Source organism: Lonchura striata, chromosome 22 (assembly GCF_050655825.1).
Source record: "Lonchura striata isolate lonStrDom1 chromosome 22, ASM5065582v1, whole genome shotgun sequence".
NCBI lineage: Eukaryota > Metazoa > Chordata > Aves > Passeriformes > Estrildidae > Lonchura > Lonchura striata.
The window spans coordinates 3,357,147-3,368,256 of NC_140724.1; the positions used below are offsets into that span (position 1 = coordinate 3,357,147).

General features: G+C 71.3%; 2 protein-coding genes across 3 annotated transcripts; both read left to right on the top strand.

The window, feature by feature from the left end:
- The first annotated feature begins 142 nt into the window (after nucleotides 1–142).
- Nucleotides 143–6,945, top strand: PDLIM2 (PDZ and LIM domain 2). The gene is made up of 10 exons (XM_085559184.1): nucleotides 143–276; nucleotides 1,411–1,804; nucleotides 2,178–2,329; nucleotides 2,423–2,492; nucleotides 2,574–2,665; nucleotides 2,759–2,804; nucleotides 4,873–5,024; nucleotides 5,307–5,452; nucleotides 5,528–5,633; nucleotides 6,445–6,945. The coding sequence occupies exons 2-10, from the start codon at nucleotides 1,712–1,714 to the stop codon at nucleotides 6,626–6,628; spliced, it is 1,041 nt and encodes a 346-aa protein (XP_085415310.1). The 5' UTR covers nucleotides 143–276; nucleotides 1,411–1,711; the 3' UTR covers nucleotides 6,629–6,945.
- A 414-nt stretch (nucleotides 6,946–7,359) lies between these two features.
- C22H8orf58 (chromosome 22 C8orf58 homolog) lies at nucleotides 7,360–11,043 on the top strand. 2 transcript variants are annotated; one of them, XM_085559186.1, is made up of 5 exons: nucleotides 7,360–7,902; nucleotides 9,708–10,306; nucleotides 10,396–10,489; nucleotides 10,608–10,711; nucleotides 10,783–11,043. In XM_085559186.1, exons 1-5 carry the CDS (start codon nucleotides 7,860–7,862, stop codon nucleotides 10,864–10,866), a joined length of 924 nt encoding a protein of 307 aa, XP_085415312.1. In that variant the 5' UTR covers nucleotides 7,360–7,859; the 3' UTR covers nucleotides 10,867–11,043. The 2 variants fall into 2 exon arrangements, with proteins under 2 accessions (XP_085415312.1, XP_085415311.1); XM_085559185.1 differs by lacking the exon at nucleotides 7,360–7,902 and adding an exon at nucleotides 8,016–9,089.
- Nucleotides 11,044–11,110: the final 67 nt, after the last annotated feature.

Sequence of the window (11,110 nt, forward strand, 5' to 3'; positions counted from 1 at the left end):
GTGCCGGGATTGGGGAGGAGCCGGTCCCGGGACACGTCCCACCGGAGCTGCGGGGCGGGGAGCGGCGGCGGGACGCTGCGTGGGGCCGCGGGGATCCCCCCACGCCCACGGGCGGTCCCGCTCCGCGCCGGGGCGGGCCCGGCCGCCGCCGTGCGCCCCTCGGGGGGGGCCGTGCCCGCAGCCCGGCCCGGCCCGGCTCCTCCCGAGGAGGCGGCGCCGTCCCGGGGCCGCGCTCGGCTCCGCAGCCCCGCGGGGCCGCCCGGCTCGGCCGCCCCGGTGAGTGCGCGGGGGCGCGGGGGGCGCGGGGGGCGCCGGCTGCGGCTGCCGGGGGTGTCCGTCCGTCGGGGGTCCCGGTGCCCGGGGGTGGAGAGGGATGTGCGGGCAGGTCCCGCCACCGTGTCCCCAGGTCCCCACGTCCCCCGGGTCCTCGCGGGTGCCAAGTCGCCGTGTCCCCACGTCCCCGCGCCTCCTGGCATCGCCCGTCCCCCTGCCGGGCGGCACCGCCAGGCGCCGCGGGCACAAAGACGTCGCTGTGCGGCGGGGACAGAGCCGGGAGGGAGCGGGGACACAGGTGGGGTGCGGGGGGCCGAGGAGGGCGGCAGGGGGTGGAGAAGGGCAGCACGGGCAGAGCCGGGGACGGGGATGGAGAAGGGGCGCAGGACACGAAGGGGAGGTGCAGGGACTGGAGAAGGGGTGCAGGGATGGAGGAGGGGTGCAGGAGAAGGGGACATAAGGGAGAGGTGGGGGACAGTGTCTAAAGAAGGGGTGCAGGGTCCGGAGAAAAGGCGCAGGGCTGTCGGGGGGGGTCTGGGGTGGGTGTCTAGCTGGGTATGGGGGTCCCGGGGCTGGCAGCCCTCGCTGCCCAGGGATGCTGAGCGGGGCTGGGCATGGGGAGGGGGTTTGGGGTTTCCTCCCGGCACTGGAAGCCCAGCCCAGGAAATTCTTCCGGGCAGCCTCTCAAGCCCCTCTTTGTGCTCTTGGGATTTTTAACATTCCCGGCGGCTGCGGACGGGGTGCCCGGTGCCGGATGGGGTGCCCGGTTCCAGATGGGCTGCCCAGCTCCCCCAGGCTCTGGTGGGATGGGTGGGATGGGACCTGGTGTGGATTTAGGGGATTTAAGGTGCCCATTCCCACCCACCCCATCGGAGCCAAGGGCTGCCCCGCTCACCGGGGTGCCGTGGGGACCCCGTGCCACCCCCGGGGGATCCTCAGCGTCCTTCACCGGTGTGGATTTGCTGTGGGATGAAGGGCTGAGGCTGCCGGCCCTCGCTGGGTGTCGGATCCTGCTGTGGCGAGCAGCAGAACCCGTCCCTGGCTGCCACATCCTTCCAAACCCCACTGGCTCGGCTCTGCCAGGCCACAGCGCTGGCCTTGCTGCCAAGGCGTCACCGATTTCCTGCCTTGCTCCAGCTCCTGGGAACGACCTCGGCTGTCCCAGCTGCACCGCCGGGTGCCTGGGACCCCCCGGCCCGGGGGAGGAAGCCGCCAGCCTCGGGGGACAAGAGGAAGCGGCGGTGGCTGGTGCCACCCTGCGAGGACCTGGCTCCCCTCCCCGGAAGGAAAGCGCTGCCGGCGTGGGGACCCTCGGGGCGCAGCGGGGACAGGGAGGCCCTCGTTGTGTGGTCTGTGGGTGGGAGGAGGGGGGATCCCTCCGCCTCATCCCCTGCGACCGCTGACACCTCGCTCCTGCCCACCCGGAGCCGCTGCTGCCATGCCGGTGACGGTGACACTGCCCGGCCCGGCCCCGTGGGGCTTCCGCATCTCCGGGGGAAGAGATTTCGGGAAGCCCATCACCGTCTCCAAGGTAGGAGCCCCCGGGTGTCCCCCGGCCCGGGGAAGCCGCCGGGGCTCCGGGCGGGCCGGGCTGCTCCGGGCAGCGGATCCTGTTTGCCGTCCTTGGGGGATCCTGCTCCGTGGGAACGGCCCACGGCTGCTGATGGCGGCGGGGGGCGGCTCCTGTGGCCCCTGGGCCGGGCTGGGCTGTGCCGATTTTTTCCGGGTGTGGTTTCCAAGGCCGTGGTGCCCTCCTGGCAGAGGGTTTGGTGCTGCTCTGGCAGGGCCCTGGAGATGGCAGCGGGTGGGAGCATCCCGGCAGGGTGGGGCTCGGGGCCGGGGGATGCTGCACGGCACGGGGGGGTCAGCGGGGCTGCCGGTCCCATGTCCCCTTCCCCGCGGAGGTGACGGAGCACGGGAAGGCGGCCACGGGTGGCCTGAGGCCGGGGGATGTCATTGTCACCATCAATGGGGAGAGCACGGCTGAGATGCTCAACGTGGAGGCGCAGAACAAGATCAAGCAGAGCCCCGGGCAGCTCCGGCTGGAGGTGGAGAGGTGGGTGCTGGGGCACCCGGCCCTGGGTGCCAGGGAGGGAGAGGTGGGTGCTGGGGCAGATCCCAAACCCTGCTGCCCTCCTCTGGCCCTCAGGGCCCCGGTGCCACCTCCCAGCCACACCAACGGGGACACCTCGGCGGAGACGTTGGCCACTCACTTCCAGGTGAGCCCCGGGCAGCCCCCGAGCACCCCAACCCCCAGCCAGAGCTGGTGGCAGCTGCTGGTGCCACCCTCCCCTCCCCAGGACACGCTGTGGATGCAGAGCGAGAGCCAAAGTGCCCCCAGAACCCTCGGTGCCAGCCTGGCATCCCTCACCCAGCCGCCTGGCAGTGCCAGGTAAGGCTGCAGCGGGCTGTGTGTGGGGCTGGGGGTGAGGAGGGGTCTGGGCAGGGCCGGGGACCCCCCTGATGTCTCCGTTCTCTCCCCCAGCTCACAGCCCTTGGAGCAGGAGTTCACCTGTCCCAGCCTCTGCCAGGTGAGCAGGGAGCTGGGGGGCTGCAGGGGCCAGGCAGAGATGCTGGGTGGGCATCTGTGCACCAAAACCTTTTGAACCCGAAAACCATCCCCCCTCTGAACCCCCAAACCCCTTTTTAAGCCCCAAACCACCCTGCTTTGAACCACCAAACCCTAACCCCTTTGCAATGCTAAACCTCCCCTGCCTTGACCCCCCCAAACCACCTCATTTTGAGCCCCCGAACAACCCCACTCGGAGCCCCCAAACCACTCCCTCTGCACCCCCACCCCAGCCCCGCCGTCCCTCAGGGTCCCCGTCTGCCCTGGGTGCCGCCGGTGTCCCCTCCCCGCCGCGCTGGCAGCGCCCCCGGCCCCGCGGGCACCGCCGCACCGGCCCGGGGATGTTTTGCTCCTCTTGGCAGCGGCGCCAGCCCGGGGAGGCCAAACCAGTTTGGGAAGGCCCGGCCCCGCTCCCGCCAGCCCGGGGCACCGGGGTGTTGGCCGGGCAGGGACCCGCGGCCCGGCGCGGCCCCGCCGCGGTGGGACACCGGCAGCGGGACCGGGATGCGCCGGGAGCGGGACCGGGATGCCCGGGAGAGGGACGGGGATGCCCATGAGCGGGACCAGGATGCCCGGGAGCGGGATCGGGATGCCCGGGAGCGGGACCGGGATGCCCGGGAGCGGGATGCCCGGGAGCGGGATCGGGATGCACCGGGATCGGGATCGGGATGCGCAGGAGCGGGATCGGGATGCCCGGGAGAGGGACCGGGATGCCCATGAGCGGGACCGGGATGCAGCGGGATCGGGATCGGGATGCCCGGGAGCGGGATCGGGATGCACCGGGATCGGGATGCCCATGAGCGGGATCGGGATGCACCGGGATCGGGATCGGGATGCGCAGGAGCGGGATCGGGATGCACCGGGATCGGGATGCGCCGGGACCGGGATGCGCCGGCAGCGGGACCGGGATGCCCGGGAGCGGGATCGGGATGCCCGGGAGCGGGATCGGGATGCCCGGGAGAGGGACCGGGATGCGCAGGAGCGGGATCGGGATGCACCGGGATCGGGATGCCCGGGACGCCTCCTCCACCCCCGAGCTCAGTCCCAGGATGGCCGCGGCTGCCCCATCCTCCCTGCGGGCAGCCTCTGGCTCCGCGCTTGGCGTCTCCCTCCTTTCCTCCCTCCCCGCTTTCTCTTTTTTCTTGTTTTTCAAGCCCAAATTGGGAAGCGCCGCGGCCCCGAGCGCGGCCCTTCCCAGCTGCCTTTGGCCGCAGCCCCGGCCGCCCCTTGGCTCCTCCGGCCGCCCGCTCCCTCCTTCCTCCCCAGCTCCTGGTTTGCTTGCTGCCGGCTCCGGAGGGTCCCTCCCTGTCCCACGGGCTCCGTCCCTGCCCCGGAGGGTCGCTCCCAGCTCCGCCACAGCGTTGGCGACATGAGGGTGCCGTGCCCGGAGCTCCCACCCGAGCCCCGGCGCTCCGGGGGCGGTGAGGGGATGGCGGCCCCGGGATCCATCCCGCTCCCCCCGCATCCCGGCCGGGGCTGGCGCTGGATCCGCCAGGGATGAGGCCAAGGCCCGGCTCCTCCCGTGCCCAATTTTAGCTCGTCCCTCGTGACCCCACGGAGCCTCGGCGCTGCCCCTTTCCCTCTCCACGGGCTGGGGGTCCCTGTGCCCACCCCGCGGTGCCGCGGGGATTCGTTCCCATCTGCGTGGCAGCTGCTCCCGGGGAACATCGGCTTCCACTTATCCGGGGTTCCGCTTCCCGGCCTCGCCGGGGCCGCTAAGCAGGAGCAGATGGAGGGGAGGGGAAGGGAGGGGAGGGGAGGGGCGCAGCCTCTGGGTTGTGGGGTGGGGGCGCTGCCCCGGCCCCTCTGCGGGGTCCCACTGAGCCCAGCCTGGGTGGGAAGGAGAAGCAGCTGCCCCACGGAGCATCCCTGCATCCCTCTGGAGACCTGGGCTTGGGGAAAGCCCCCGGGCCTGGTCCGGGTGTCCCTGGGGTGAGGGAGGGTCTGTGGGCACCCTCAGGCCATTTTGGGGGGCTGCTGCAGCACCCCACCCCAGCCCCCAGGACATCCCTGACTTCTCCCCCTGGCAGGAGCGACGCCCGAGCCGCCAGAGCAGCTCCCAGGGACCCGTCCTGCCTCCAGCCCCCCGCCCACCCTCACCGCAGCTCGGAGCCCCCCAGAACCCCTGGAAAAGCCTCAGGGAGCGGCGCCTCTCCTCCCCCTCTCCCGGCACCTGCCACAGGTACGGAGCGGGCTGGGGGCTGGCGGGGGGGACACCCCATGGCAGGGAAGCCCCCAGCCCCATGTCCCCACGCCGGTTCGTCACCCGTGGGTGCTGAGGGAGCCCGTGGAAAGGGTTAACTCACCTGCGGGCAGGTGGGGCCGTGGGAGGGCCGGGCAGGCTGGGGCAGCTCCCGGGAGGAGGGAGCAGGTGGCGGACGGGCTGCGGGGCGCAGCCGGGTGGATCCCGGAATCCGGGCGCTGGGAACCCCCCCAAAACCTCCCCTCGGGCTGCGCCCCGCAGCCAGGGCTCGGAGCCGGCCATGAGGCGCTTGGAGGAGGACTCGGAGGTCTACAAGATGCTGCAGGAGAACCGGGAGCTGCGGGCGGCCCCGCGGCAATCCAGCACCTTCCGCCTGCTCCAGGAGGCGCTGGAGGATGAGGAGGGAGGTGAGCGGGGCACGGAGGGCGGCGGGAGGTCGGGCACGGGGCTGGCAGGACCCTGATGGCCTCGTGTCCCCCCAGGAGGCCCCGCAGCCCCCTTCCCCAGCCGGCTCTCGGCCGGTGCTCGCAAGCCCGTGGCCGGGGTGCAGAAGCTGCACGTCTGTGAGAAGTGCGGGAGCAGCATCGCGTGAGTGGGGCTGGGGGCCTGGGGGGGTCCCGGGCCGGGCCCGGCCCTGCCATCCCTCCTGGCAAAGCCAGAAAAGGGGCGGGGGTGTCCCGGGGCGGGATCCGTCCCTGCCATTGCTCCCGGCGGGGAGAAAATAATCCCGGGTGTGGGTGGGACAGGTCCCGGGGCAGAATCCACCCCAGCTGGCACGGCCGGAGGGGTGAAAATGGGGCTGATTGTGGGGTGGGAGTGGGGCTGGGGGTCTGGGGACCCCAGGGCAGGATCCATCCCTGCCATTGCTCCTTCAGAGTGAAAATGGGGCTGATTGTGGGGTGGGAGTGGGACTGGGGGTCTGGAGACCCCAGGGCAGGATCCATCCCTGCCACGGCTCCTTCAGGGTGAAGATGGGGGCGGTCCTGGGGTCAGGGCAGGATCCATCCCTGCTATTGCTCCTTCGGGGTGAAAATGGGGCTGACTGTGGGGTGCGAGTGGGGCCAGGGCAGGATCCACCCCTTCCACGGCTCCTTCAGGGTGAAAATGGGGCTGATTGTGGGGTGCGAGTGGGGCTGGGGGTCCGGGGACCCCAGGGCAGGATCCATCCCTGCCATTGCTCCTTCAGGGTGAAAATCAGGGTGGTCCTGGGGCTAGGGCAGGATCCATCCCTGCTATTGCTCCTTCAGGGTGAAAATGGGGCTGACTGTGGGGTGCGAGTGGGGCCAGGGCAGGATCCAGCCCTGCCACGGCTCCAGGGCCGCGATGTGGCTGATCCCGGGTGGGAGGGGACCCTGGGGACACGCGGGGTGGCCTGGCTGACCCCTGTCCACACCCGCAGGACACAGGCGGTGCGGATCCAGGACGGCCGCTACCGGCACCCGTCCTGCTACACCTGCGCCGACTGCGGCCTCAGCCTGAAGATGCGCGGCCACTTCTGGGTGGGGGACGAGCTGTTCTGCGAGAAACACGCCCGCCTGCGCTACCAGGGACCCCCGGGGACAGCCGTGTCCCCCCGCTCCTGAGCCCCGGCACCGCGCGGTGGGGTCAGCCCCGCATCCCCCCGTGGGCCCGGGCCGGTCCCGCCCCACCGCGGTGGGGCTGGGCTGGGGGCGCTGCCAGGCTGGGGATGGACGGGATTTGGGGGTGCACGCCCCTTCGTGGGCGTGTGCGATGAGCTGGGTGAGTTCTCAGCCTGGGCGACACCGAGGGCACGTTGGGAGTGGCGTGGCTTGAGCGCTTGGGGACCGGAGAGGGGCTGGCACCGCTTGTGCACGGACTGCAAAGGGCTTCTCCGAGAATTAAAGCAGATTCTCTTTAAATATAATATATATTTGCTCCACTGCCGTGTCTGCTCTGTGCCGGGAACCTCAGGGCAGGGGGAAGGAGGGTTCAACCCCAAACCTGGGGTGCAGACAGGGCCCCCCCAGACCCTTCCTGCACCCGGGGTGGGGGTTCTGATGCTCCGGTGCCGCTCCTTGTCCTGCTCCCGGGAAGGTCAGGGCTGCCCGCGGGGCTGGACGGCCGCTCCTTGGGAGGTGTCCGGGTTTATTGGGGGCTGTTGGCCGAGGCCTTTGTCCTGCTCCAGGTGCTCTTATCGCCGCTCCCCGCCCTCCGTGCCCGCCTGCACGGGGATGGCTTTGCTGTTATCTGGGCTTGGCTGTTATCAGCGGCCGGGGAGAGAATTGGCCCTTCCCCTGTCCCTCTGCAGCAGGGACAGCCAGGACCCCCCCTCCGCTCCTCCTGGGGGCACAGCCTCCCGTGAGCCCCTCACCACCGAAATCCCAATTCATCATCCCAGAGCAGCTGGGGCTGCCCCCGGGTCTCTGGAAGTGTCCGAGGCCAGGTTGGGATGGTGGAAGGTGTCCCTGCCATGGCAGGGGTGGCACTTGGGTGGGCTTGAAGGTCCCTTCCCAACCCAACCATTCCCCGGCTCTATGACACCCAGGGAGGGATGAAGATGATGATGAAGATGATGATGATGATGGTCCTGCCCTCTCCACACGGGAAAAAGAGGAATAAACGCTTTGAGCTCTCCTGGGATAACACAGCTGGGGCTGGGGGCGTAGGCGCTGCCCGGGCAGGGGGCGGCCCCCCCGCCCCGCCCCGCCCCGGGGCCGTGCCGCCCCCCGGCCCTGCCCCATAAAGCAGCGGAGGAGCCGCTCCGGTGCTCCCTGCCCGGTTCCCGGTGCTCCCTGCCCGGTTCCCAGCCCCCCATTCCCGTTTTACCCCCCTCGCTCCCGGTACACCCCGAGGATGCTGCGCCGCCGCGGAACCTTCACGGTGCAGCCGCTCCGCGGTGAGTCGGTGGTCCCGGGGCTACGGGGGTCCCCCCGCTCTGGCCTGGGTCCCTCGGGTCTCCAGCCTGCGAGGATCGTGCTGGAGGGGATCCTCAGGGATCTCTGTTTTGAGGTGTCAGTGCTGGAGAGGGAACCCGGGCTCCTTGGAACCCAAATTTGTGCTCGAGAAGGAGCCCGGGGGTTCCCTGGAACCCCCAATTTGTGCTACAGGGGGTCCCTGGAGCCCCGATTTCCATCCCACTCCCTGCTGGGAGGGGCCCAGGCTACCGGCTGCGCTGGGAATTCAGGTTTTCCCTTCCCGTCTTTGGGCTGATGGGCCGGTGCCTGTCCCCAAATGCGGCGTGGGGGTCCCCAAAACCCAGGGCTCGTTTCCGAGTGTGCCGGGACCCCTCCAGCAGCAACGTCTGGGAGGTTCTGGGGACTGAGCTGCCAACGCAGGGGCACCCCCAGGAGGAGCTGATGGGGACCCCCAGACCCCTTCTCACCCTGCCGGTGCCCCCCACACCGGTGGGGCTCCGGTGACGCCCCCGTGGCGGCGGGGGCAGCGGTGCCTTGGCACGGGGGGACCTGGAGCCTGTGGAATTGCAGCGTGTGGGATGCTCTGGGACGCTGGCAGCAGCCACGGAGCTGCGGTGGAAGGGCTGCCCCCCGGAATTCCTGGGATTCAATCCTGCTGGGGCGGGCGGGCTGCTCCCCGGCATTGCTGGGATTCAATCCCACTGAACGGCCGGATTGTCCCGGGGCTGGCCGCGGCTCCCCTCGGCCCCTCCAGCCCCCGAGGGATGCACGGTGAGCAGGCCGGCTGCGGGAGGGGCAGGAATTTGGGAGCACTGGGACCCCCGGCCGGTGAATTCAGAGCACGCTGGAGCCCTGAGTGAGGTTTGTGGAATTGGGAGGGATGCAGGCGGCACCTGGCTGCCTGCCGGCGCCCAAACAACCCTCTCGCCTTCCCAGCTGGGCTGGGAAGGGAGTCCTTAACCACTGGCCCAGCCAGTATCGCCGATCCCAAGCCCTGCGAGGAACCAGTTGGGAACCGGTCCTGCAATGGGCGCCTCTGGATGCAGGGCCCGTCGCCGGCCGGGGTGGCAATAAAAGGGAGCGCCGGGACGCGCGCCCGGCACTCGGCTCCGGCTCCCGGCGATGTGGGGCGGCTCCCGCGCCGTCTGGAAGAGGAGGTGCAGCTGCTGTGAGTGCCTTCGAGGGGGTTCAAGCCCCCGAGTGGGGTTTTAGGGGGTGGGCAGCCCGCAGGAGGTGCCAAAGCTGCGCTGCCAGCTCCCTGAGCCCGCGGCGTGGCTGGGAAGGGAGAGAGCGCTGGGCGAGGAATGCCGAGAGCTCGCCGTGGATGCAGCGCGATCCCACCTGGAGCTGCGGGGTGCTGGGGGGCACAGCCCGGCTGGCGGTGCCACCCATCCTATGGGCACGAGTGCGAGGAGCTGGCGGTCCCCGGAGCCGTCCCAGGTCCGGGATCCCACGGCCGCGCTGTGTCCTGGGCTGTCGGCACCGTGCTGGAGTGGGATATGGAAGAGCCTGGCTCCAAAGCCCTGCCCAGGTCAGGGTGGGGGCCGTGGGTGTCCCCCCAGCAGATCAGCTTGGGAGGAGGAGGAGGAGGAGGATGGTGGAGGCCGCGGCTGTGTTTTTGGGGAGTTGTAGGAGAGTATTCCCAGCTGCTGGGCAGGGGGAGAACGGCCTTGGGCACGGCTGGAGCTGCTGTAGGGGGTTCGGGGGGCTTGGAGGGGTGGTGGGCATCCACTTTCCTTCCCAGGGACCCCCCAGCTCAGCCCACTCGTCCTCCCTTGCCCCGCAGATGGTCCCTGGGAGTCGGCCGAGAGCTGCATCGTGCGCACCTCCGCCAGCGTCTACCGGCGGCTGCAGGAGAGCCCGCGGCAGCCCCCGCGGGGAATGAGCAGCCGGGGACCCCCGCAGCCCCCCAGCAGCCCCCCGGCCGGCGGGAGGCTCCTCAAATCCGAGTCCGAGGATTCGGGCGTGGAGATGGCCAGCAACGAGCACTCGCCCTCCACCCCGCTGGGCTCCGAGAGCAGCTTCTCCCTGGAGGGTTTCCCGGCGGAGAAGCCCCCCGGAGAGGAGCCCCCCGGAGGGGAGCCCCCCGGGGAGGAGCCCCCCAGGCCGGCCCGGAGCCGCTCGGCCAGCCGGAGGCTGCTGCAGGCAGCGCAGCGGAGCAGGAGGCAGCGCTGCCAGCGCAGCGCCAGCGCCGCCGAGCTGGCAGAGCCCCCCGGGGACCCCTCGGGGGTTCGGCAGCCCCGGGACCCCCAGGCCGCGGTGCCGGGGCAGGGGCTGCGCTACCTGGAGCAGGTGTGCCAGATGCTGGAGCGCCTGGCGCGGCTGCAGCAGGACAACCGCGCCCTGCGGCGGCAGGCGGCCGGAGCCCGCTGCGCCCGCAGCCTGGTGAGGGCCGGGAGGAGCGGGATTCGCGGGGGGAAGGGGGTGCGGGGGTCGCAGCTCTCACACCCCGCCCGTCCCCTCCTCGCCCGCAGTCCAGCCGGCAGCCCCCGAGGCAGGATTTGGATTTGGGCGCCTGGAGGGATGAGGGGTTCCGGCCGCGCTCCTGCTCGGACAGCCAAGCGCCAGGTGAGCTCGGGAGCGGCGGCACCGGGAGATGCGGGGACGGGGGCAGCGTGCGGGACCGTGGCAGCACGATGCCCACCCCAACCCTTCAGCTTGACCAGCTTCGTTCCCCTCCTTGCAGCAGCCGAGCCCGGGCCGTGCCGGAGGCTGGGCGGACACTCGCTGAGCTCCCCCAGCCTGCTGGACCCCTCCGAGGGCGGGGCGGGGGTCCCGCCACCGGACAAGGTACGGCCGGGGGGGCTCGGGGAGGCCCGGGGCGCCCCCGGGACCCGCCCCTGACGCCGCTCTCCCGGCAGGACGGGCGCTCGCACTGGGGCCGGGTGAAGGTGCTGCTCACCCGCCTGGCCCGCCGCTCCCTGCGGGGCGGCCGGTGCCGGTAGGACCGGGAGGGGTCCCGCTCCCACCGCCGCACCCGGATGGAAGAATTGCGTCACGCCCCTCGCTATGACGTCACGCCTCTCGCCATGACGTCACGCCAGCCCGGGGCCGGTCCCCAGCCTGGCGCAGCCCCTTCCCCTTGATTTCTTTTCCCCCAATAAAGTCTTTTCAGCCACAAACGCGCGGCTCGTAGCGAGGTGCTTGCTTGCTTGCTGCCGCGCCGTGACGTCACGCCCCAAAACCCGG

Bases quoted from the DNA above. Each gene is read 5' to 3' on its own strand.
- PDLIM2 (XM_085559184.1), top strand. From the start codon at position 1,712: ATGCCGGTGACGGTGACACTGCCCGGCCCGGCCCCGTGGGGCTTCCGC. The intron at 1,805-2,177 runs GTAGGAGCCCCC...TTCCCCGCGGAG, and splicing joins AGCCCATCACCGTCTCCAAG to GTGACGGAGCACGGGAAGGC. The intron at 5,634-6,444 runs GTGAGTGGGGCT...CCACACCCGCAG, and splicing joins AAGTGCGGGAGCAGCATCGC to GACACAGGCGGTGCGGATCC.
- C22H8orf58 (XM_085559185.1), top strand. From the start codon at position 9,044: ATGTGGGGCGGCTCCCGCGCCGTCTGGAAGAGGAGGTGCAGCTGCT. The intron at 9,090-9,707 runs GTGAGTGCCTTC...CTTGCCCCGCAG, and splicing joins GAAGAGGAGGTGCAGCTGCT to ATGGTCCCTGGGAGTCGGCC. The intron at 10,712-10,782 runs GTACGGCCGGGG...CTCTCCCGGCAG, and splicing joins GGGTCCCGCCACCGGACAAG to GACGGGCGCTCGCACTGGGG.